This window comes from Branchiostoma belcheri, unplaced genomic scaffold (genome assembly GCF_001625305.1).
Source record: "Branchiostoma belcheri isolate BF01 breed outbred unplaced genomic scaffold, Haploidv18h27 scaffold8, whole genome shotgun sequence".
NCBI classification, from domain to species: Eukaryota; Metazoa; Chordata; class Leptocardii; order Amphioxiformes; family Branchiostomatidae; genus Branchiostoma; species Branchiostoma belcheri.
Window position 1 is genome coordinate 4,223,755 of NW_017804464.1, and position 24,862 is coordinate 4,248,616.

A 24,862-nucleotide genomic window follows, 5' to 3' on the forward strand; every position below is an offset into this window, starting at 1 on the left:
TATGGCCACAGTTTTTGCACATGCAACATTGTCAACATGCAATTTTATATGTCATGGGTTAAGGTCCGGACTTACCAGTCCAGAACTGAACCTAAACCTCTGGACTTGAATCCAGACCTGAACCTAAATGTGGGTCTAGGTACGCAGCACTACTAGGGAAGGGAGGTGATCAAATGACTGTATGATAGCCAGTGATTGTAGTAGTGGAATTGCTGAAGTTGGGTACTTTCTGAAAGGCCTCTGGTATTTGATAAAAAAACAAGGGCTATGTAGATTATGTTCTACTCAGAGAGAAATCATGCAAATTTTACATACTTAAAAGGAACATTTTAATGATCGCTTATGAACTACAAGTTTGCATATCCAAAATGTACACAATGTAAGGTACATTTTTAAAATCCCTGGATCCTGATGTACCTTGTAGAGGTAGAGTCAGACTACTTAGTACATTCAAGTGACAAGAACGATTTTAACACTACGTGAAGTAAGAAATCCTTCTTGTGCTTTGGACACGTTTTAACATTTTAAGTCTATATTCTTCTGAATGGTTAGTAAGGAACCAAAGCAAAGGCAGACCAAAGTCTACCATAGTCCAGAGGGTTTGGACATGTAGTGGAGGAAATGTTAACAGAACAGATGGTTGAATGAGAGGTTGTGTGTTTTTATCTTCCTGGATTTCCTGGTATGATGGCAATGCAGTTGGTAGAGTCCCACAGCAATGACAGACTGTGCCCTGCAAGAGAGTAAACAAACATGTCAACAAACACCAAAATAATTGTATCAGTCTTGGATTAAAGCGATATTATGTAAGATTTTTGCACCAAAACTGTAAATATAAATGAAATTTTCTCATCTCGATTTTCATTTTCACTGACTTGTAACATATTAGCGTCGCTCTTTTTTGTTCGGGTATCTTCGGCAGCTTCCAATACGTTTTTGCAGCGCAATGACGTTGATCTTTTACTCCCCAAATGTCATCATGAACCCAGGTAGACTTATTGCGCAAGAAAATGTGTAAAACAACAATGTTTATTATATAGTAAAAATCTTACTGACATAATATTGCTTTAAACCCAGTTTGCCAATGTGCCAACATTAAAGGTAACAATCTGGAATGGATGTTACTTCCAAAGAAGAAATGAGCACATCACTCACAAACCATGTACGTGAAATGTCGTGAATGCATTGTATACATGTAGCTCTGTTGAGTGTACACTAAACTTTATGTAAACACAATATTGTACTGGGAAATGCTAATGTGACTGTTGGATGTAGACACTATTTTGACAGCTTAATTTCAAAGCAGATTTGTTGCTACTGAAAGTTTTGCTCTCATTACGAACCTCTGAACACGGCTTCATTGGTCATGACGTGCACCCCTCTGGCATACCCCTGTGGTATCATCCATCTCTGCTGCATCTTTCGGGACATGGCACGTCCGGGATTCCACACTTTCCTGAAGGGGGGTTCCAGTACAGATATATTCTCAGCATTAGCATTATCAATGCAGCACACCCAGTAAGATATTGCTGGGTAAAAATTCAAGGACATTTCAAGAGAAATGTGCTAATGGCACAGCTGTGAGGTGTATAAAGATACAAAAGGCTTGCCGTTTGACAGATACATAAGACTTGAATAAAAGTGATCATTGAAAGAGCGAAAGAATGCTTTTGTGTTACCTGAGTTGTGCTTGATCAAACTCCTGTAGAGGCTGGATATCCCTGGTCTGGTGGTGACCTGCACAAATTGAGGAGGAAGAAATCAGTCTATCATAGTCAGAAACTATTTTTCCTAACACTTAGAAATGCTGAAAAAAGCGACTGTCTGAAAACTCAGCCAGCTGGGATCTTGATTCATAATACAGTAATTCTAAAATTGTAAGGTGTAGGCTCAGTGACCATTCTACAAGAGAAGCATTAAAAACACATGATCTGATGTGTCTCCTAGTTACAAATAACTAAGAACACCCACCTGTGTTGAGATCCCATGCTGCTGTAAAGCTGGTCTGGTACAACTTGGGGATACAACTTTTTAGGAAAAAAACAGGAAAAACCAATTCAAGCACCATTTCTGAGCTGTTTTAAAAGTAGTCACACTACTATTCACAAAGTCTGGATAATATGTATAGTCTATCCAATAATTACTACAATGTATTGGAAAATGGAGTTTATATTGTAACTGATGCAATAGTGCATAATGCCTTCAAAGTTGGTACTTACTTGCCATAGTGTGGTCGAGCTCGAACCAATGCTAGAACCAGCACGACCAACTGTCTACTGTCAGGACACACCTATAGACAAGGTAAGAGTTATTCTACTGAGTATTGGGAACATACAGAAGAACATAACACTCACTGTACTACATTCAAGTATTGAGAATCATTAAACAATAAAAAGCACATTCCAGTATTGTAGACTTAGAGAAGCAAAATAATAAATCACATTAAATTCTTACTTCTATTCTCTGGCATATGGAAAGCAACAGAAGTGGTTATTTATTGCCAGCTTTTTAGATTATTTATCATACTTACATCAATGATCTGCATGTCGTAGTCTGTAAAGGCTACAAATCTGTTCCCCCACTCTGCGTCCTGCCGTGCCATGTCACAGATCACCTGTTCTGCATCCATCCGTAACTCCTGCACCTCCACTGAGCCAGGCTGTAGGAAAAATGGAGAACAATACCAATCCATATCAGGAGTGACATTTTAATTATCATAAGGGATTTTGGAAAATCTAATTGACTTTAATCCCTATATTTGGAGCTACATATATTGCAAAATGTAATGTACAGTTTCATATGTCAATTGTCCTATAAATGACTTCTTATTCTGCTATTATAATAGTAAAACAACAGAGAATACTGCAAATACAGCTAGTCATACAAAATGTCAAACAAAAACTTATCCTTGCTCTCTTTTGTAACTGCAAATGGGTAACTATATTTGTTCAAGGCTGCTGATTAATATTAACTAGTAACACCTTACCTGCCCATAGTAGGTGCTCCCCTTGTCCTCCCCCATACACAGCCTCATGGAGGAGTATCCTGCTCCGTGTACTTCCAGTGGTAACATGGACTGGTACTCACTGCCACTCTCTCCTGGAACAAATTGTTCAAACACACAACCATCAGATTTATTGTCTTCTGTACAGGACTGTTTCTTAAAGTGTAGAATACAAAGTCTAAAATACATGTAAAATCCAAAAGAGATTTGCAAAAAGCAATTTATCCTTGCATCAAAGTGCTACTATTTCTGACCTGCGTCTTCAAAATGGTCTCCATTGCCAGCTGTGCTATACACGTACTGTCTCCTAGTGAAGGTGAAACATGGTGACCTGCTGCAGTCCAGCGCTGTGCTGTCCCAGGAACTGCTGTCAGAGGCAGCGGACAGCAGATCTGATGGCTGCGCATAACCTTCAGGAGTCCTGCTGTTCACAGCTGTACATGTGCTGTTCCTGGTGGTGCTGTCAGAGGCAGTAGACAGATCTGAAGGCTGGGAATAACCTTCAGGAGTCTTGAGGTGCTGGGCTGTGCTGTTCCTGCAGACAGCAGGAGACAGCACATCTGAGGATAGCTCACCATCCCTATTATCCAGTAGTGCGCTATCCATGGATAGTGTGCGTGTATGTGCTGTTTGTACTGTACATTGCTCACTTGTCCCTGGAACAGCAGTTTTCTTTTCACAAATATCTGTGAGGCCAGTTCCCTTTGCAGAAGTAGTATAGCTTTTTCTTTCTTCACTTTGGCTTTTATTCTCTTTGGCACTGAAGCATGGACAGCAATTGGTAGATTCAGAACTCGACAAACCATTGCTACTACTAGTATTTATACAGGTGTTACAGCTGTTTGCACCTGTGAAGATATCCAGACGTGCAGCACCTGATACATCATCTGCAGAGCTGTCATCAGCTGCACAGGTACTGCACCTGCCGCAAGTGTCTGTGACACATGAACCTTTGTTCACACTGCCAGCTCCACACTTCTGACTCAGATCACCAACTTTGTCCTCCACATGTTCTTGGTTCCCTGAGTGTACTTTCATGTTAAAAACACAAGAACTATTGCCACCTGAGCTCTGCATTTCCAAATGCTTGTCGAAACATAAAATCTGGTCCTCACAACTTGTAGTTGCTGCACTATTCTCGCATTGCAGCTTTGCATCAACATTGCCATCAGCTCTGGACTCAACAATGGACTTTTCTCTGTCTCCGCTTTCTGTGTGAATGGACATGTCCCCGTCTCCCCCTCCACAGAGAATGGGCAGTTCCCTGTCTCCTCCAGAGAGAATGGGCAGTTCCTTGTCCTCCCCTCCAGAGACAATGGGCAGTTCCCTGTCTCCCCCTCCAGAGAGAATGGGCAGTTCCCTATCTCCCCCTCCAGACAGAATGGACTGTTCCTCTCCCCCTCCTACATGAATGGACTGTTCCTTGTCCTCCCCTCCAGTTTTGATTGACAGCGTGACCAGGGAGTCAGCTGTATTGAGGACGATGACCCCGTCCAGCTTGAGGCTGACTTTGGGGTGGAAGGGCGGGAACGGAGGGGCCAGCTCGTACTTAGTATGCAGCGTGAAGCTGTGTCTTAGACACCGTACAGGGACAGGTGTGCTGAGGGAATCTTCAGGGTCTGGAAAGGCAGAGCTGACAGGTTAACTTCAAATACTGTTTAAAAAATGTCTCAGATCAATGAATCTTACACTAACATCCTACAACATTTGTTAGACTTGCCTACAAGCAAACATAAGTAAGACAGGTGCTCACCTGGTGGATCCAGGTGCTGAGGCAGCTGCAGGCAGTCCTTGCAGGGTGCTGCAGGTGGAACAGCTGTCACAGTCACGTAACACAAGCACTTCTCATCACAGCTGGGAGTGCTGGCACCACTGTGGTAACTACAGAGAAAGTTGAAAGTTGCTATTATATATCAGTAGCTAGGCAAGCAAAATATAAGATCTAGAAGTCTTGGGTTAGATTCCTGGCATTCCTGGCAAGACATTGTGTCTTTCAGAAAGGCATTATACATGACTTTCATCACCATCTAGGTACATGTACCTGACTTCAGTTGGGGGGAGGGGGTAAAAGGCAGTGGATGGGCTCTGTCTTTCAATGCAAAGTGCCCCTATAGCCTGAAAAAGGCTATGGGACTAACTTTTTTTAAACCTTTATTCTGATGACTATTCAAGAACAGTATTCTGTGAAAAACATTGTGATCTGTTTGTACCAAAGAGTCAGTAGCTGCCACATTTGCTAGACGTACTTTGTTCTGTGTAGTAGTCACTCCTGAACCCAGATCCCTAACCCTGAAGACATACCTGTATCCATGCACAAGTACTTTATTATGGTCTGTTGGCCACTGGCACACTAGCAAGTAGATGTCTGTTGGGATCTCCTCCTCTCCAAACAGTCGCACCTGAGACACCTGGAAGAACACAAGAAATATGAAGATTTCACTAAACCTGGGACTTGGAAGTTCAACACCTAAGAAAACATAATTTCCATTGCAAAACAGTACAAAGAATTACTAGTACTAGTACTAGCAGTATATGCATCCTGCCCAAATATAAGACCAAAGTGTCTTCTTTGCTATATAGTAAGCTGATATACCTTGTGTAGTTTGAAGTGCCGCTTTGTTGTTCCTGGCTGCTCTGGTGTTACCGGCCGCAGCACCCACCAGTGTAGATGGTACTCATAATAAGGGTACCCTGTGTGTGCCTCTGCCTCCATCAGCTGTGTGTAGGACAGGACAAACTGCCCATCTTTGGTGAAGCCCAGGAACACATGGCTGCCAGAAGTGAAACAAATTTGATTTAATAATAACATGACTTTTTAAAAAGCTCTACGTGCGACGTGTAAGTAAGGTGCATACCCACCATGCAACACTACACTATGCTACTGCCTAGCAATAGTAGCATGTGACATATTACAACCTACAACCTGGTACAACCTACAACATGGTACAACCTACCCATCATGCAACATGGTAAAACAACTTACCCATCATGCAACATGGTACAATCTACCCATCATGCAACACAGCACAACCTACCCATCATGCAACATGGCACAACCTAACCATCATTTTATTTTATTTTATTTTATGACGATTTACCACATTTGTGGAAGGATTGACATAACAGGTGACTATCACCTTTTCAAAGATGTCAAACCTGAGACCAGACTGTAATGTTTGAACCACTCACACCGGGAAGGTCCCCTACTCTTTTCGATAAGTGTGGTGGGTTCTTTAACGTGCGTGGGGTGTGGCTCTCCCAAACACGGGACCTCCATTTAACGTCCTATCCGAGGGACGTCCCTAGCCGAAGCTAGGTACTCATTTTCACCTGAGTGAAGTGAGGAAAGTCGTGTAAAGTGCCTTTCCCAAGGGCACAAGATCGGTGACATGGGCAGGATTCGAACCCACGACCTCTCGGGTGTGAGCCGAACGCGCTACCGACTGCGCCACACGACCCCACAAATGCAACATGCAACACAGCACAACCTACCCATCATGCAACATGGCACAACCTACCCATCATGCAACACGGACAGAGGGACCAGGTCCTTCAAGTTGAAGACAAGGGATTCTGGGATGGTTTTGTTGAACATCTTGACAGGAGGGGCATGACTGTGGGGCTGCAGACTGCCTCGGATCTGGGGATGGCACAGAAGTACAAACAAATTATGGTGTACATAATTTTGTAAATAGTTATACCATCATGGAGGTATAACTACCATGGTTATACATGTTAGTTTGCTACATAAAAGGTGAAGAGAGAGAAAAATCATATGTGACTTTTGAATCAGAACTTTCAAGTTTTCTGTAAAATATCTCCTTCTGGTACAATTGCAGTGGCTGGAAAAGCAAACACAAATTTTTTGAAGGAATAAGTTGCATTTTTTTGCACCAAGAGAGAGTGAATCTTTTTAGCTTGTCTGTCTGCCTGTGTGTGTACTTTTGGGGAAGAATGATCTGAAGTCTACTATCTCTAAAAGCAAAATTTCCCAACTCAGCTGGCACATGTCAAATGTTCCACACATAATTCGATTTCTAAAACTTCCTATATCATGACGACCGCTTTACGTCAGAGCAAGGGGTGGGAGGGGGGCAAGGCTTTACTTACGTACCCGTGTACCACGACTACGACGTGGCATATGACTACATAAAACAAACCACACCATTCCTTAAACACTTAGGTCCACTCAAACAACCCTGGAACCGCAGCTACTCACCTCCTTCAGCCGGAGTCTGACGACAATGTTGTTACTCTTTTTCAACTTGGCCGCCATTTTTGTTCCCATGCTCCACTGTGTTCTTTAGAAGCGCCACCTGTGGCATAATAGAGAACTGCAGGCAATACTGGTGTACTTAAAACTTGAATGAAACTTTGAGATTTGATTTTCATTTCTGTACCGTAGGCGTATTTGTTCGCTACCACTCTTTTTGTATAACAATGTTTCTGAGCATTCCAAATATGACAGAATATGTTACTACTGTAGTATGAATTGAAGGTTTAGCAGTAAAGTTAATGAAAACTAGAAAGGCCAATATTTGCTTTGGAGCAAATACAGCGATGGGTTCACCACATTTTACGACATGGCAGGGAAAGAATGGGAAACACAAGGGAAAACTATGATTTACATTGATATAACTATAATATGAAGTAAAATACAACTAAAACAACAGTTGGATAGCTATTCCCTACTTTATTGGTTAGGATTTTTAATTGCATAATGCAAACTGTTGATTTTCAAAATTAAAAAAAAACGTCCATGCCCGGCATTCCAATGCTGGAGCAGGAAAGCTTGAAATACCTACCAAAACACTTGAATACAGACATACTGTCAGTATGGAAATGCTTCTGTGCAGGTGTTAATCAAGTTAAATCCCAACAGCCAATCAGCAAGAAGTATAGAGGAAAGCTGCATGCCTATTGGTTGATGCCCTGCATTCCATTCTGATGACTCATGCCCAAACGTGGTAAACAAGGCAGACTAACACAGTAATACATTTGCTATAACACAGCCAAAAAACTCAAATAAAACCATTCTAAAAGCCTGTATCACAATAATTTAAAAAACGCCTAGGGGTATTTGCCCACTGTACCTCCATACCAAATTTCAGGACCTTAGGCCCTAAAATGAAGAAGCTGAATCCATTTAAAGATATGGCAGGAGGAGGAGGAGGAGGAGAAGAAGGAGAAGAAACATCAGAAAAAGCAATATGGTTTCACCACACCACTTCGTGGTGTGGTGAACCCATAATGACAATGACCATGGAGGTACCCCCATGCAATGACTAAGCATGACAAAGGCGACCACATTGAAATGCATTTATTGTATCACTAAAATTTCAGTGACAATGACGAATACAAAATATTTAATTCCATAGTAACAATAAACACTTTCCATTAAAACTGACCGGTGTGTCATGAATTAAAATGTCATACATCTTTCAACAATTTACCCCCCTCCCCCTTCTCTGGAAATATTAAATCAAAGATACTGGGCAACCCAAAGTGTGACTACAAATTCATTATCAATTCTGAATCATGTAAAAACACTAGTTCGACTTTCGAATTCCAAGTAACATAATGTCATTTTTATCTTCACTTGTGACTATCTACATGCTTAAAGCGATATTATGTAAGATTTTCACCATTTCAAACATTGTTATCTTACACATTTTCTTGTGATTTAAGACTACTTGGGTTCATAGTAACATTTGGGGACTAAAAGATCAATGTCGTTACGCCGCAAAAACGTGTTGGAAAACTGCCAACTCCTCGGCGTTAGCATGGATTGCGGCCATGTTGTTTGTTTACATTCTTTTTAGGAGCCTCCTAAAAATACAGCAGGCCTGATGCAACTTATTCTCGTGCTGCGCTGAGTCACTGAAAAAGTAAAATAGCGACACAAATATATTGAAAATGTAAATCTAGATGAGAAAATTTCAATTATTGATATTTACAGTTTTGGCTCAAAAATCTTAGATAATATCGCTTTAACAACAACAGAAAAATACTGGGTCTCCATTGATTATATCTATATTGCTTAATCATGTGGAGGATGGTCCCAATAGGAAATGGAGACTACATGTACATCACATGACATCCTTACATGAACAGATGCACAGAAGACTTGTTCTAGCAGCACACTGGCACAGACAGCCACTTTATACATTACAGTTTATCAATTACAAAAAAGGAGACAAGTTTGACATTAATACATTCATACTGGATTAACACAATTAGAAATTCTGTGCATAATATTCAAATAAGCTGGCAATAAAACCTTACATCTCCAAATCATACCACATTAGGAAAAATGGCTTTTGATAAACTTCAAACTTATTGCATTTTCCCTTACATTAACATACAAATGTTGAAACAGCTGAATACAACGTTGGTTTTCTGAATTATAATTTATATCATGCAGTGGGCTGGCCCAAACTGTCATAATATGTCAAAACTACCTCTAGGCCCAGGCACATTACACAGACTTGCACCAGATTACAACAGTGTTACAACTAGGGCTGCGGACCGGTACACTGTACCGGTCCAATACCGTAAAAATCGTTTCGGTACAGGTCCAAAATACCGGATCATGAAGTAACGAGTATATACCGAAATAGCTAGTTTACACCATGTATATGACTAAAGATAGGTAAATCCTACCACAAAGACGAAAAATTAGCACTGGAAAAGACGTAAACACCGTCGATTGATTTGAGATCCTCAGTCTCACGAGACATCGCGAGAGTGTGGCTGATCCAGGGTTGTGATTGGTCAACAAACTCAAATCAGGTCAGAGGTCAGTCATTTTCCCTTCCCTCCAACACTTTATTATTGTTTCTGTGTCATGATTGAAAAAGTGAAGAACACGTGTTAATTTGTCAAATTGTTCAGGTACAGGTACAGGTCCGGACCTGTACCTAAACCTCTGTACCAGTACCTGTACCTGTACCTGATGTTACGTTTAGGTACGCAGCCCTAGTTACAACCCTAGTGGTAGTCTTTACAATGAAGTACTAGTATAAACAATTACTTAAACTACAATCCTGTCTCATGTCCTGTGTATTCAAACTACCAGAGTATTTACATCTATTTACCATGTGGAATGGCAGCTGACATTGCCTTACATTATCTAAATTTAAAAAACAATATCATAGCAAATGCATCAACTTAAAGTGCTCAGGTATTTGGGTAAAAGTACTAAAACCATCATATTGTTTCAACAATTAGATGTCAGAATTTTTCTTGCTTTGTCCAGAAAAGAGCATAGTTTGATTAGTTTGAAAGGCTACAGTGTGATATCTAAATGTCTCATCAAAATGAAGCTTTGTGTTATTCCATCAAGAATCTAAAGGAAGCAAATAACCTTCTTTTTGTAAGGGTGACCTTTAACAACAAAGGTTATCAAATTAAAAGGTACAGGGGGTAAAAAACAGTTAAATGACTATCTCTCCTAAGATTTTGAAACAGCCTTTGCTGAACATACATTTTGCACAGATTAATTCTCACTATAAAAAGTGGCAGTACAACAATTTATAATATATTGTATGACATATTGTAACATAGCTAAGATTTAAAATACCTGAAACTTTAAGATCTATTCATACGATAAGATACCAAGGGCAATACACACAGGCCTTGGGCCTTGAACAAAGACAAAGACTAGAGATGACTTTGGCAAAATCAGACAGCATATTTTCAGCCCTATTATGTATCATTGTGGCTAAATTGCAGTCACCCTCTTCTAAACAGTGCACTCCCCTCTTCATCTACCATTGCCAACCAAAGTACAACAGAAACCAGCCACTTCCAATTTGTAAAGACACTAGGCATTGGGAAAATACAATCCATAAAGCCCTATAATATTTCAAGTTGTTGCTGACTGTACAATTGAGATTTATATGCTAATAAAACAGCATGCTTCGTTCTACATTATGGTATTTTCATGACTTAGATTTCATAGATATAGAAGTGTTTGACTTCAAGGATAACTCGATTTTCCAAACTCCCAGTGTCTTTTAAATTTAAAGTGATCAGTGTTAAAAACATGACGGTAGCTCATCATTGTTTCTCGCCATCCCCTGCCCCACCCTCTGTCCCATCCTTGGTGGGCGTGGCAGGAAGGGGAGGGGTTATGGAGGAAGTGGGCGTGGCTAAGTTGGGCGTGGCAGGGCAGCTGGATGTGGGCGTGGCCAGTGTGCTTGCAGTCTCCAGCTCCGACTTCTGGTTGATTTCTTGTAAGGTTTCTTCCCATGCTGACAGGCACTGTGGTAACGATAAATATGTACTGTGAGTTAATCAATGATAACTGTCACAGTGGTAGAAATACCTTTTTTTCAATGTTCTGCAATATTGCAGAAAGTCAAAATTTTGTTCTGCAATTTGAAAATACTTTGTCAATTCTTACTCAAACACATTCATATATACATATGGTCAGCCAGGAGTCTAAATCTCTCCTGCTATAAAATTGCAACATGATGTAACCCAACACCAGTTACCATGGTGACAGGCATCTGGTTCAGGTCACTGACCTTATTTGTTTGGAGAAGAAGAAGAGGAAGAAGAAACAAGAGTAAAAACAATATGTTTTCCTTCTGCAAAGTCAAATATAAAAAGCTGCCCACCTCTTGGTAGTACTGTATGTTTCTGTCACACAACTCAGAGAAGACCTCCTTGACGTCTCTTCTTTTGTTCCTGTGCCAGCGCTCCAGGTCTGCCTTCAGGTCAGCGTTAGCACACTCCACACTGTCGTTACTCACCTCAACCTGCTTCAGGAGCTGGGTAAACAAAGTGTGAAAAGTTAAAGTCCTTCCCATACGCAAGTTATGTTTCACACATTTTCCAAACATGCAATGTTACATGTACCTATTCCAGATACAGTTCACAAATAATCACTGTGTGTATATGTGTATGTCCTACCTCCTCTATTTGTGTATCCAGCTTGGTTCTTTTCTGCTGTCTGACTTCCTCCGGGTCCTTCCCCAGAAAAGCCCCAAGTGAGTAGCTTTGGTCTGACATCTTCAGCTGGTGGGCAAAGGTAAAAAATTAAAGGTCATCTGATATTCAGCCACATGTCGACTATACATTTGCACCATCATATACTACATATACCTTTGAATGGAAAGTTCCCAAACCCCATGTATTACCACCAAAATCATATCCAGTTGCTTGAGTAACTGCTTTTTGGCGTATCGTATTGCCTGGATGTCTAACCTTCATCGACATACCCATGTAATATGTGTATCTGTATCTATATAGCCAGTATATATAACCGCCCTTCGGCGTAACTCACCAACACATGGAACAATACACAATCTCTTGAAAGCACGTTGGCAGAACGTACTGCACCGGTGCAAACCCCCCATTTTTCACGGTTTTCGTTCGATTGCATCAGCATTTTGCCTGTTGCAGACAATCTTTTTTTCTTACATAACATTTGGAAACTACAGACAGAATGTTAACCTTATATACGTAAATACGACCTTATATGAGACTGCCAAAGTGCTATGTACAATGCATTACAGGTTTCACGTGGGTGCAGTACGTCCTGCCGACATGTTTATTCAGTCCCATGTAAAATACACCATCATACACTCCATATACACTTGAAGTAAGTTCCCAAACCCCTTGTAATATCACATGAAACAGTACATAATCTCTTGGCTGTGCCACTAACCTGTTCTCTGTCGTTTCTCTTCCTGTTGAGTTCCTCTATTGTTAGTTCATACTCCATCTGTATGGAGTCCCTCCTCTTCAGTACTGCCTATAGATAACAACACATATCTACATGTCAGTTACAGCTCCACTACTCACATGTTATGCATACAGAAGTAGGCATCTTTTTATCTTGAGATACATAATATGATACAACAAATATGTAAAGAGATTTTTACTCATTATGAGTCGTACATGCATCTCCTTTCCATAGTCTAAGACTAAAGAGCAAAAAAAAATGTAAAGACTTTCCTTCTATTGCAGTCTACTTAAACTAGGCAATATAACCAGCAGCACTTCATAATCTTTATTCTTATTTTTGTATGTTTTAAGGTCCGTAGTTGGGTTGGGATATCAAGGATCAGTCAAACACACCACATCTCAATGCCAACATTTATTTCCAGCCCCTCACAAAGGCCTCCACTTCTCAAAACCAAACTCCAGATGCAACTGCTACAACTTAGTACAAGGCACTCGGCCCTCACCTGACCCTTACTGGGCCCTACCATTTGTTACTAGTGTGAAAGGGTATGGGGTTGCCCCACTTCAACCTAATCTAACCTACATAACATCTTACGTGAACAAAAAAAAACGCTGACCTTCATGGCCTCTGCGTACAGTATGTACTCCTTGACGGGGGGTGCAAACACGTGTTCCTGGTCGCTGATCTGCTGCTCCAGGGCCTTCTCACACTTCTCCACACCGCCCGCCATACCCAACATGGCGGGGGCCAGCTCTGTCTCCGAGTTAGACCACAACGTGAAGACTGGCCCAAACTCACGCAGGTCCTGCTGATAATCTGGGGATGGATCATAACAAATCTTTATAAACTACATAGTACTGTCATGATTTTACTATTGCAGTGGGCCATATATTTTGTAAGTTTCCAGGTGTTGCTCTCATAATATTTTCCTCGCCTTCATATGAAGGAAAAGAAATAATACGTAACTTTCTTTAACTCTTAAAACTGACCTGTCATCTCCTTGAGAAGTCTCTGGTTGATTCTGTCAATGGTGCCCATCTTGGCCCCAAATGTGTTCACATACTCCTGCAACATGAAAAAAAATGTAACATTAAAGAAATTTATTACTGGTTACTTTGCATCTGAAAAGACACTGGGCATCTAGAACAAGAATGTATGTTAATCTGCTAGTCAATATACAGCACAGTCTTAAAAGTGCATGCTTTCTATCTAATACACTAAGTATATCTCCTTTCTGTCTTAACCTTTCTGACTACAGAAATATTTGACTTTAGGGTTTCACAATGTTAGACCTTACTTATTAGCTTTACAATGTATTCCTACCATACAATTCCATACAAACAGTACATCCCTCCCTCATGTTGCTGTGCTAAACAGCCCTCGTACCTGCATGGTGGCATACTCTGGGGAACGGTTCTTCAGCATGTACCCTGCCGCCATGCTACGCATCGAACTCCCCATCTTCCCCATGATGCCCTGCGCCTGTTTTCGGTGTGACGCCAATTCCTATATATACAGATAACAGAATATATATCCAAGTAGTTAGCATATCTGTAAGGCCTCTAAGGGAAAAAATGTTGACTTTCCTGTTTCCCGACTGACCCTAGAAAAAACTGCCAACCCTAGCATTTTTTGGGTGGAACCCTGCAAAGGGACATAAATTTTTCGAGCTGATTGACCCTTTCTAGCTCCATGACCTGACACCTGAGTGATGAAATGTTGTACAATTGGTTTTCCAACATTGACATTGAGATATATAAGTTATATTTGACATTGAAAAATAAGATTATCCCTACCTACCGACCCTAATTTTTTCAGAACTGAAACAGGAAACAACATTTTTGCCTAACGACATTCTATGTTAAACATGTCAATACAGTTTGTCAAGGTATTCAGCATAGCATTCTTGCCAAGAGTTACGTGAATTATAAGGATCTTTCACGAGATGTTAATATAAAGATCTGTTAAGACTCTCAAGAAATACCATGTTATAAAGTTATATACTGTGGTACATGTATCTTGTCAGTCATTGCTACATGTCTTCAACTGAGAGCTACTTAAAACAACAATCATGAATCAAAAATCAAACTTCTACAAACAAGGGAAGGCAACTTGCGAACATTGCACAAACCACAGAGATAACTGAAGGGAAAATAATAATTTACAGAAAACTACATCTAGGTGCCAGCGCAGGTGTAGAGTGTGACTTGGAAAGAACACAAGGAACAAAAAATGTAGATCACTGAACAATTACAACAAAATCACAAGACGTCATTTTTAGACATGACAATCGAAATAATCAACAATTGATTTTAGGGAATTTGAAAATCACAAGGTCAGGTAGGAATGCACACAGAGCACAGAAAACCAAACCTTTTTAAAACATTCAACAAAGGAGCAGGGGAGGGGATAGTGCTGTGTACCTAAACCCACATTCAGGTTTAGGTCCGGATTCAAGTCTAGAGGTTAAGGTTCAGTTCCAGACTTGTAAGTCCGGACCTAAACCCATGGCATATACGAAATTGCATATTGGCAACCTTGTAATGTTGTTTGGGCAAAACTTTGGCCACATGACATGAAGGCTGACACTTGACGATGCCCAATGGCAATGTTTTCTTCATTTTGCAGCACAGATTTTGCAATCAATGGAAGGTTTTAGGTGGTTTGGAAAGAAAAGGGGTACGTGATATGGGTTTTTCTTGTAATAAGTCCAGAATCGGTTCTTGACTTTCAGTTTTTTTGGGACTTGAACCTAAACATTTTTACAAGTCTGGAATCGGTCCAGCGAACTGGTACACAGCACTAGGAGGGGGAGCTGAATGCTTTTGACATTGTTCAGTAGAGACAGTGTTTTGTTTTTATCACACAGACACCTGAACTATGAAGCATCCGTTACCCATGCCTTAGCTGTCAGGAAGATGGTCAGATTCTCGTTAAACGACAGCGTGGGATGGTCCACGATCCGCGACAGGAACTTTTGCAGCGCCGCCTGGCGAGTTTTCAGGAACTCCGGGCTGAAGCGGTCCAAACGACGGAAGGAATGTTTCTCGGGGAGGGGCTGCAAGGAAGGTGGAGAAAAATTAAGTAGAGGTTTGCAAACTAAAAGTTGCAGTACAGGGTGGTCAGAAAATATGCCTCCCAGAACGTTTTGAAAAGAAGAGTCTTATAATTATGTGCAACATCTAACTATTTTTTCCAATGATTGTCTCTTAAGGCAGTATTAGCTAAGTATCACATGTTTCTGGAGGTACCTAAGCTAAGGAGGTACCTAAGCTGAATGCTTACAGAAGGAAAGCATATTGTTTTTTCCCTGTATCTTCTTCCTCTTCTTCTCCAAACAAATGAGGTCAATGACCTGAACGAGATGTCTGTCACCACGTTAACTAGTGTTGGGTTACATCATGTTGCAATTTTATAGCAGGAGGGATTTAGACTCCTGTCAACATGAATGTGTTTGAATAAGAATTAACATAACAAACCATATGTGAAGGTAAACATTATGCATTTTCTTTGCAAAAGTTTAACCTTTCTAGTTGCCTACATATCTACTTGTACCAGTACCAAACATAAGAAAGGGGTCCTCACGGGTATAAGGTGAGTTGGGTTGGTTGCCTCGAGTCGTTCTCGCAGCCACAGGAAGTCCTGGTAGCGCCGGCGTACAACGTACTCGTGGGAGTCATAGTCACTCCGCGTCGTCTGGGGAGGAAACATGCGAGTTGTGGGAATTGTGGGTTAAGCATCTTGAGTAGCTAAATTCATGTTTAGGTTGAGGTCCAGTTTAGGTTCAGGTCCTTACTTTTAAGTTATGCATATACAAAATTGCATGTTGGTTAACATTTTGTAGTGTGCAGTGTGCATCAGGGATTAGAAGCAACATATCAAAATGTATTGTTTGCACAATACATTTTGATATGTTGCTTCTAATCCCTGATGTTTCTGGGTGAAACTATGGCCACATAATTACGAATCTAGACTGACACATTACAATGCCTTGAGGCAATGTTTTCTTCACTTTGCAGTGCAAATTTTTCAATGTATGGAAAGCTTTAGGTGGTTTAGAACGAAAAAGGGAATGTGACATGATTTTCTTTTTTTGGATGTCGGGTTCCCAATGTTCAATTGCTTCTTTTCTTAAACCTAAACATTTTTACCAATCCAGTGAACTGGTACACAATACTTATATTGGGTGTAGGACAAAGGCTAGCAATAATACATGATGTTAAATGTCTGTTTTAATACATAATTTCAGGATGAAATAGGACCGTACCTTAGTGGTGACCCTGTAGGTGATATAGGACTCCATGTTGGTGATGTGTTTCTCAGGGTCATCCACGGTCACAAACAGGTCATGCACATCCGAGGCCAGGGCATCGTCCAATCGCAGGCCAGCGAGCGACGACTGGGTCAACGCCGTGATGTCATCTCTTGTGGACTTTGCGTCACCCTGGTTTGAACAGGAGAAAACGGGACGGTTCAGTTTAAGCCTGGTACAACAGACTGATACACCCTCTTGTACCACTCTACTCTGATAATATCTCTAGCCAGTGTTAGAAATACTGCAGTCTACATTTTGCAGAGACATTTTCAATGTTGCAGAACAAAAATTAAGCAACCTGCAATTTCGCAGGCTGAAAAAATCAGGCTAGGGGTTCAACATTGGTTATTGTGTTTACTACTAAACTGATAATATACAAATAGGTTTGAATGTATTTTTCAAATTACATGCAATTTTGCGTATGATATGGTTTAGATCCAGACTTTTAAGTATGTATTTGCAGAAAGTATTTCTGAATTGCAGAACAAAATTTTGACATTCCGCAATATTGCAGAACACTGCAAAAAAGTTTTCCACCACTGCTAGTCAATGTACTATGTAAGACAAGAGTTACCTCAAGCTATCTGATTGCTTAATGGCCATCCCATAAAATTAAGAAAGTTATTGTTTAATAACCTGCAAGACTAGAAAATCAACATATTAAGATCATGAGTTTACAGGGATTTGTATACTTATTAACTAATTATATTAAACATTTGCTTTATCATTCTGCCTATAACTGTCTCAATGGCAATACAGTCATACAAATTTGAACACACATCATGGTGAATTTGAATGGTTGTTTCAAGTGTTGATTCATTGAGGATTGTGCTGTTTTTTTGCCCTTCTGTATTAAAAGCAGTTTTACCCCTCCATCTGTTTCTGCCTGTCTCAATGACATACAAATAGTCATACAAATTTGAACACACATTAAGATAAATTTGATTGGTTAGTTCAAAAATAGTTGGTTGAAGTGTTGATTCATTGATTGGTTGATTGTGCTGGGTGTTTTTGTTTTTTTTTCCTTCTGTGCTGAAAGCAGTTTTACCTCTCCAGCATCTGTAAACAAAGTGTAGAAAGACCTGGGGGTGGGGCCACAATCAAGAGGTGTCTGAGGGAGTAGAAGGCATTATAATAATATAAATATAATGCATGAAAAAGTTATTATTACACTTTCTTACAAATTTCATTACATTGTTTTGTTGCTGCTTGTGGCACACCAATTTTTCTTTAGAAACATGATACACTTTTTGCCAGTGTTCTTTATTTAAAGTGCAGTTAAATAAACATTTTTCAAGTCATAAAATTGTGGTTATCATCAATGAGAAAGACAAAGCCGTAATTTAATAAAACAATGCTCATTATGTCAAAATTTACTCGTATGATAAATGAAATGCAGCCACATTAGGCTTAGCTTTGAAATATGGAAGATGCACAAATATTATATCAAACTGACATATGATATATATTTGAGTGGAAATGTTGGTAGTTTCAGTACATAATTTATTGTCAAAGTATTATCTATGCACAATGACCATAGATGATAACAAAATGTGTAATTTATTGCGTTAAGATTTTTTGTTGTGGGTGATAAAAAAGCGGTCTACAGTACATGGGTAAATTTACATTTCAGCCTCTTGTCTTTGGGATCAGGTGCAGCTTTGACACCTATGCTTTGTGCTGGGGTCACCCTGGTGCACACGACAATTCCAGCCCCTCCCTACCTCTGCGCCCATGTCCAGCGATTCCTCCAGGTCCACGGTAGATGTGGTGATGTTGAGCGGGTCAATGTCCGGAGAAATCGGCCCGCTATAGCCACCTGGACCGCTGGGCTGACCCTCAGAAAATCCACTGTCCGTTCCGTCCGCCATCTTGGTGCATACGTCACCCAGTTGTCCTATGTGTTCTTCTGAATGCCTAAAAAGAAATGAACATCAGTTTACCTTGTTGGTCAAATTTATGCCTAAAACGTAACAATTTCATCCGTTTAAAACTTAAATTCTACTTGTTTATGTACAAAAATTCATTCAAAAGAGTTAAAAAAACAATATAATTTGGTAAATAACCTAAAAATAAAAGGCACACATTTATGAAACAATGAACACAATATTTGGGTCCTTCAGTTTGCAGGTGATTCGGACGTGATCTTGGTTGGTTTGTGAAATGAATTGACAGCTGAAATGAGTGATCTTCGTGGTTAAATGCACCTGAAAACACCTGGGTTTTGGTGATACAGGTCTCTGATAAGCTCTACACCATAGTTTTTTGGACAAATGCTATATAATTTCTTAGTACGTAAACGTACGGACAGAGGATTCATCAAACCAAACTGATTCAAAAGATTTTAGCAGAAATTCCTAGTAGTATATATGGCTTCAACCAACCCTAATTCTCAAGGTAGGACAAGACTAAAGGCATACACGTGGTCATATTACATGCTAACGGGTCATTGCAACTGTATCTGAGTTTGCGTCCCTGACAATACATGTAATTAATGTCAAAAATATGTATTAATGCATGATGTCAGCCATTAGCTTATTTTGTAATTTCTCAGTCAGCAACTTGAGATAGAACAATAAGCTGGTGTCAGCATGCACACATTCTGCATGACATGTAATGTTACATGTTCTGTACTTCTTTGTTAACAGCTGCTGCACCCAACAGTTATACATATACGTACAACTTTAGTGTATATTGATTCATGTATATTGTTGAGCTCTTATTATATAAGGCAGGGTGTCAGAGCTCAATATTGCATTTCACGTTTTCCAGAAGTGCAACAAAACCGCTCCAAAATCCTGGCTGACCTTCAGCAGCAGAAGAAGAAGCTCATGCAGAGGTGAGTGAAAGGTCATCAAGTCAGAGGTCAAGTTTAGAGAAAAGCATCATGTCATCTAGGTCACAGGACATTTCAATCTTGACCTAAAGATGTGCACATGGGTATTGATATGTTACTGTGGCAATAAAAACTGTCAAAGTCTTTTCCTCTATTATTCAAACTCATACATATTTTTTTTTGTTCAATCATAGGAAAGAGCCTACAGGCATCAGGGACCAGATGGAAGTGCAACATATGAATCAGGCACAGAGACAGGCTTTACAGGTAAACATGCATGCACGGCAGTCAGACTTTACAGCTAGGCCACTGGGATATAAGCCAGGCAAAAATAGTTATTACAGTGGTATGTGTAAGTGGATACATTCATGCCCATTACTTCTTGTCATTTAAATCGTAAAACTGATGTAGGACAAAAATGTTGAAAGGTAACCTTTGCAAAGCAAAATGCATAATGTTCACCTTCGCATGTGGTCTGCTCTATTGATTCTTACTTAAACACATTTATATATATGGTGACAGGAGTGTAAATCCCTCCTGCTATAAAATTGCATACAAACCCAACACTAGTTACTTTGGTAACAGACAGTCTGGTTCAGGTCATTGACCTTTTTGATTTGGAGAAGAGGAAACAGAGCAAAACATTGTTTTCCCTTGATAGACATAATTAATTAAGTTACATTTTGTTATGAAGATTACCTATTTCTTATAATTTCTTTTAATGTCTTTGTCTATGTACAGAATTTATTGCTGAAGGTCTACATGTATGTATTAACATGATACTCAATTTTCCCCTTGCAGCATGCCCATGCCAACTCCTTTGGCTACTTTGTGCCTCAGGACTCTTCATTTGGAAACCTGATCCTCCCAGTTCTACCTCGAGTAGAGGACAGCCCCCCGCCAACATGATACTTGCTACATAGCTCTCCAAGCAGATGTTGGGAGGGATGATTGTAATGTTGTCTGGCTCCCCCTCCCAACATTATATTCCATCCACAGAGCCATCTCCTTTCAGAAATGATCCTGGATAAGTTGTCACATTGATAAAACTTTCCATTATGCACATACATGAAAACAAGCCCTAAGTAAGCCTCCGTAGCAGGCTTATAGAACTGGTGGTTTGGTGGTCTTCGACTGTTTTCTGATCAGCCCAGTTCTAAACAGGGGTAATTCAATCAGGCCAGCTATATTGTCTATATGCAATCAGAAAATAGCACATTAAAGCTCCCAAAGACCCTGAAGGCCCCAAAACCCCCAGTTTTTGGTTACATAATGCTATGGAGGCTACCCTAAGTAGACCTATACAGTCATTGTCTAGAATCTCGAGATGTAACACACTTAATGTCAGATTTAGCTTGTTACCACAGTGACAGTTGTCAACATGTATAGCTCATGGCAGAACATGAACATAAAGTGTGCTGCAGCATTATTTTTTGCACAATGTAATTCACTAAGTCTAACATTTATAAAATGTTAAATTTGCCTGTTAAAGTTACAGAAGTTTAGGACAGTACAGTATATGTGTTAACATTGTTTCCTGTGTTCTAACTTGTTTTGCATGTCCACTATTAAATATGATGTTACTAATGTATCTCAAATGCAGGTAATCTCTAAATTACACATTATTACATCAAGGAATCCCAGAAATCATGGAATATGTATAATAAAAATTTAACTGTGCAATGATGTGTCACTTTTACCCATATGATAGAACAAGAGTCTTTAAGATCAGTTTGTCATGTAGTGGTAGGTGTTGAGGCTACATTGTATATGCATCAAGATTTAATAGATTTGTACAATCATTTCATGTTTTGTACTACATCCTTGTAGAGAAATCCTGGACCAGACTATGAAATGTAACTGTATTTGTAGCAATTTGCTCAATAATTATCAATGTTCAAATAAGTAACAAATATCCCTTTACTCCATCCACTCTTTTGTAATAAAGATAACTCATTTTATACCATTGAGTTTGACATGTGTCACTTCAATATTGTGATGAAAAGAGATATAATAGATATATGATGACAATATATCCTAGATCAGGCAGGCTGCTGCTTAATGTTGAACAGGTTAACTTAAAACCAAGCAGTTTAAGGCAGTTTAGTGAGTGGATGTTTTCTTATGTTTACCGAAGGAAAACGTTTTTGCTCAGTGTCTTCCTCTTCTTCTTCCAAATAAGGTCAATGACCAGGACCAGATGTCTGTCACCATGGTAACTGGTGTTGGGTTACATAATGTTGCAAGTGTCATGCAGAACTGAATTCATGGGGCTGCAGTTTGCTGTGTTATAATATAAATGAGATTGAGTAAGTGAAGGTAAACATTATGCATTTGCTTTGCAAATATTACTTTCTAGTTTGTATTACATTTTACAATGCACATAGAATGCCAAATTTATGTTATTTGCACATCAACACATTGAAATCTAGTCTCATGCCACATTCCATCTGAAAAACTACAAAATGTCCTACAGCAAAAATGATTTGCTCAGCGCATGATTTACTACTGAAGGTAATAGAACTAGGCCAGCCTCACTCTGGTGCGGGATAAACAAGATGGCGACGTGAAGGTGGGAGGGCGCACAACGATGGCAGTGGACAAATCTCTTCCAGTCGAGGTTTCCCCTCCTAGGGAACACGAAATCATGGATCACATGGGACACATGGACGAGATGCAATTTATCAACGACGAGGAAACCGGGATACCGTTTTTCCATCGCGTGGACTCGGCAGATTTGGTCTTGTACGCGCCGCGAAAAAAGCGAGCGAAAATGATAGGGAAGTATCTGATGGGTGACTTGCTGGGGGAGGGGTCTTACGGAAAAGTAAAAGAAATGCTGGATTCGGAGAATCTGTGTCGAAGAGCCGTGAAGATCCTCAAGAAGAAGAAGCTGAGGAAGATTCCAAACGGTGAACAGAATGTTAAAAGGTGGGTAAGACGTCTCCGTTTGCGAGGTAAATAAAGTTCTTGTCCCTTTTTTAGGACGCGCCCACCATCAGTAAACAAACATGCTTTTTGGTTCTCCACTGCCGTCCATGCCGTTTTGGCATGCAGTTTTTACAGCAATATTCCAACTAATTTGCCATGACAAATAGTGTAATTTCTTGCAGTTTAAAATTGTATACTTTGTGGTGGTTTTGATTGAAGAACAGACCAGTTTTGAGGCCAGAAAATTATTAAGATCGATCTCGTTCTCTCATGGAACAGAACATGCACGTGCCCCCCTCCCCACTCAAGTCAGAGGCACATGATTTTTGGTACAGAAATAGACGACAGCACCACAAATTATTTGCCCACACTATTTGTTCAAAGAATATTTCCCATTTACTTAAACACACTTCTTCTTCTTGCGTACTCTCTAACCACCCCTACTGGGGTATCACTGAGAGGGGGGGGGTGCGACGGACTATGGCTGCGCGGCCAGAAGCCCGGCCTTGAAGGCCTCCACTGTCTGGGCTTTTACAAGCTGGCCCGGTAACTTGTTCCACTCATTTATCGTTCTTGGAAAAAAAGAAAATCTAAAACAGTCTGTTTTGGCAGGTATTGCTTGATACTTATATTCATGACTTCCTCTGGTACGCCTATGGGCAGGTTTGAGGTATTGTTCCATTTGGATATTAATATGTCCATGAGTAATTTTATACAAAGATATCAAGCGAGCGGTTCTCCTTCTGTCAACAAGTAACGGCCACTGGAGGCGCTTTAGCATGTCAGAAACACTGCTGGTATAGTCATAATCACTAACAGCCATTCGCGCCGCCCTTCGTTGGACTCGCTCCAACGCCTGGGAACCACCGATGGTGTGGGGATCCCATACAGTCGCACAGTACTCCAGGTGTGGGCGTACAAGTGTTCTGTAGCATGTAGATTTGACACGAAGAGGACAGTGCGAAAGGTTACGGCGGATGACTGCCAGTATCCTATTAGCTCTACCAGTGACATAATTTATATGTGTGTCCCATTTCATATCCTGTGATAGTTGGACTCCAAGATATGGATGGGTTTTAACACTAGTAAGATTTTCTGAACATAATCGGTATTGTGTAATAATCGGGTTTCGCTTACGAGTAATATGAAGTGTGTGGCACTTTGAGGGGTTGAAGGACATTTGCCATGTGTCCTGCCACCGGGTCAGTGCATCGAGATCTTTTTGTAGATCAAGAGCATCTGAGGGTTTTTCAATAACCCGGTACAACAGGCAGTCATCGGCAAACAAGCGCACACTAGAGGTCACAACACTCGGAAGATCATTGATATAAAGGAGAAACAAAAGCGGACCCAAAACAGTGCCTTGCGGTACTCCAGACACTACCTTGGCGGGCTTAGAGGCCACACCATCAAGGACAACTGATTGGGTTCTTTGAGTGAGAAAAGCTTGCAGCCATGTTAGTAATTTGCCAGAAATGCCATAGTGCTGGAGCTTATTCAGTAAGCGGCTGTGGGGGACCTTATCAAAAGCTTTACTGAAATCCAACACAATGGCGTCGACCTGCTTATTTAGGTCTAGAGTACTAGCCAAGTCATGGGTTGTCAAAAGTAGTTGACTCTCACATGATAGTCCTTTACGAAAACCGTGCTGTGTCGAAGATAATATATTATATTTGTCAAGGTGGCTCATGGTATGGCTATGTATAATATGTTCCAAAACTTTGCTACAAACTGAGGTGAGTGACACCGGCCTGTAGTTAACAGGTGAGGTTTTATCTCCCTTCTTAAAGATGGGGCTAATATTAGCGGCTCTCCAATCTGCTGGGACGTCGCCGGTGTCTAGTGACTGTGTAAAAATAACCTGTAACACAGGTGCAATTTGGGTTGCTGTGATTTTTAATAATCTTGGTGAGAGTCCATCTGGGCCCGAGGCCTTGTTGGATTAAGCTTAGAAAGCTGTTTAGCGACACCATTCACCGATATGTAGAGAGGTGGTGCGTGCGGAGCCACAGGTCTCCCTAGGGATGGGGATGTTGGTTAGGTCCTCCTCTGTGAAGACAGAACTAAACTGATCACCCA

The 24,862-nt window shown here is 40.4% G+C and overlaps 4 protein-coding genes across 6 annotated transcripts in view; 2 read left to right on the plus strand and 2 right to left on the minus strand.

Moving 5' to 3' along the window:
• Positions 1 to 274: 274 nt before the first annotated feature.
• LOC109486065 lies at positions 275 to 7,333 on the minus strand. Its single transcript, XM_019789755.1, has 10 exons — positions 7,224 to 7,333; positions 6,523 to 6,644; positions 5,598 to 5,775; positions 5,306 to 5,412; positions 4,758 to 4,885; positions 3,259 to 4,623; positions 2,987 to 3,099; positions 2,531 to 2,659; positions 630 to 733; positions 275 to 281 (listed from the first exon to the last, which is right to left on the minus strand). The coding sequence occupies exons 1-10, from the start codon at positions 7,290 to 7,292 to the stop codon at positions 275 to 277; spliced, it is 2,322 nt and encodes a 773-aa protein (XP_019645314.1). The 5' UTR covers positions 7,293 to 7,333.
• Positions 7,334 to 10,418: 3,085 nt separating this feature from the next.
• On the minus strand, positions 10,419 to 18,918 carry LOC109486128 (sorting nexin-30-like). Of its 2 annotated transcripts, none has more exons than XM_019789828.1 (11): positions 18,741 to 18,918; positions 16,969 to 17,145; positions 16,287 to 16,397; positions 15,604 to 15,759; positions 14,088 to 14,207; positions 13,691 to 13,766; positions 13,318 to 13,517; positions 12,681 to 12,767; positions 11,924 to 12,028; positions 11,629 to 11,781; positions 10,419 to 11,269 (listed from the first exon to the last, which is right to left on the minus strand). In XM_019789828.1, exons 1-11 carry the CDS (start codon positions 18,885 to 18,887, stop codon positions 11,066 to 11,068), a joined length of 1,536 nt encoding a protein of 511 aa, XP_019645387.1. In that variant the 5' UTR covers positions 18,888 to 18,918; the 3' UTR covers positions 10,419 to 11,065. The 2 variants fall into 2 exon arrangements, with proteins under 2 accessions (XP_019645387.1, XP_019645386.1); XM_019789827.1 differs by having other exon boundaries at positions 15,598 to 15,759.
• Positions 18,919 to 19,130: 212 nt separating this feature from the next.
• Positions 19,131 to 21,031, plus strand: LOC109486189 (SOSS complex subunit C-like). The gene is made up of 4 exons (XM_019789905.1): positions 19,131 to 19,413; positions 19,789 to 19,855; positions 20,047 to 20,119; positions 20,654 to 21,031. Exons 1-4 carry the CDS (start codon positions 19,386 to 19,388, stop codon positions 20,759 to 20,761), a joined length of 276 nt encoding a protein of 91 aa, XP_019645464.1. The 5' UTR covers positions 19,131 to 19,385; the 3' UTR covers positions 20,762 to 21,031.
• Positions 21,032 to 22,390: 1,359 nt separating this feature from the next.
• LOC109486133 (serine/threonine-protein kinase stk11-like) overlaps positions 22,391 to 24,862 on the plus strand; it is a 17,454-nt gene continuing 14,982 nt past the window's right edge. For both annotated transcript variants that reach the window (XM_019789835.1, XM_019789836.1), the window contains exon 1: positions 22,391 to 22,783. In XM_019789835.1, coding sequence (XP_019645394.1) covers positions 22,443 to 22,783 — 341 coding nt within the window. In that variant the 5' untranslated portion in view covers positions 22,391 to 22,442. The remainder of the gene's footprint in view (positions 22,784 to 24,862) is intronic.

What these genes read in the sequence shown, in the direction of transcription:
- LOC109486065 (XM_019789755.1), bottom strand. Translation starts at nt 7,292, where the DNA reads ATGGGAACAAAAATGGCGGCCAAGTTGAAAAAGAGTAACAACATTGTC. An exon ending in TCAGCACCTGGATCCACCAG is followed by an intron (nt 4,624 to 4,757) that starts GTGAGCACCTGT and finishes CTGCCTTTCCAG; the next exon opens with ACCCTGAAGATTCCCTCAGC. An exon ending in GGAGCACCTACTATGGGCAG is followed by an intron (nt 2,660 to 2,986) that starts GTAAGGTGTTAC and finishes TTTTTCCTACAG; the next exon opens with CCTGGCTCAGTGGAGGTGCA.
- LOC109486128 (XM_019789827.1), bottom strand. Translation starts at nt 18,887, where the DNA reads ATGGCGGACGGAACGGACAGTGGATTTTCTGAGGGTCAGCCCAGCGGT. An exon ending in CCTACAGGGTCACCACTAAG is followed by an intron (nt 16,398 to 16,968) that starts GTACGGTCCTAT and finishes TTTCCTCCCCAG; the next exon opens with ACGACGCGGAGTGACTATGA. An exon ending in AGAGAAACGACAGAGAACAG is followed by an intron (nt 12,029 to 12,680) that starts GTTAGTGGCACA and finishes TTTGCCCACCAG; the next exon opens with CTGAAGATGTCAGACCAAAG.
- LOC109486189 (XM_019789905.1), top strand. Translation starts at nt 19,386, where the DNA reads ATGGCTTCAACCAACCCTAATTCTCAAG. An exon ending in AACCAACCCTAATTCTCAAG is followed by an intron (nt 19,414 to 19,788) that starts GTAGGACAAGAC and finishes CACGTTTTCCAG; the next exon opens with AAGTGCAACAAAACCGCTCC. An exon ending in CACAGAGACAGGCTTTACAG is followed by an intron (nt 20,120 to 20,653) that starts GTAAACATGCAT and finishes TTCCCCTTGCAG; the next exon opens with CATGCCCATGCCAACTCCTT.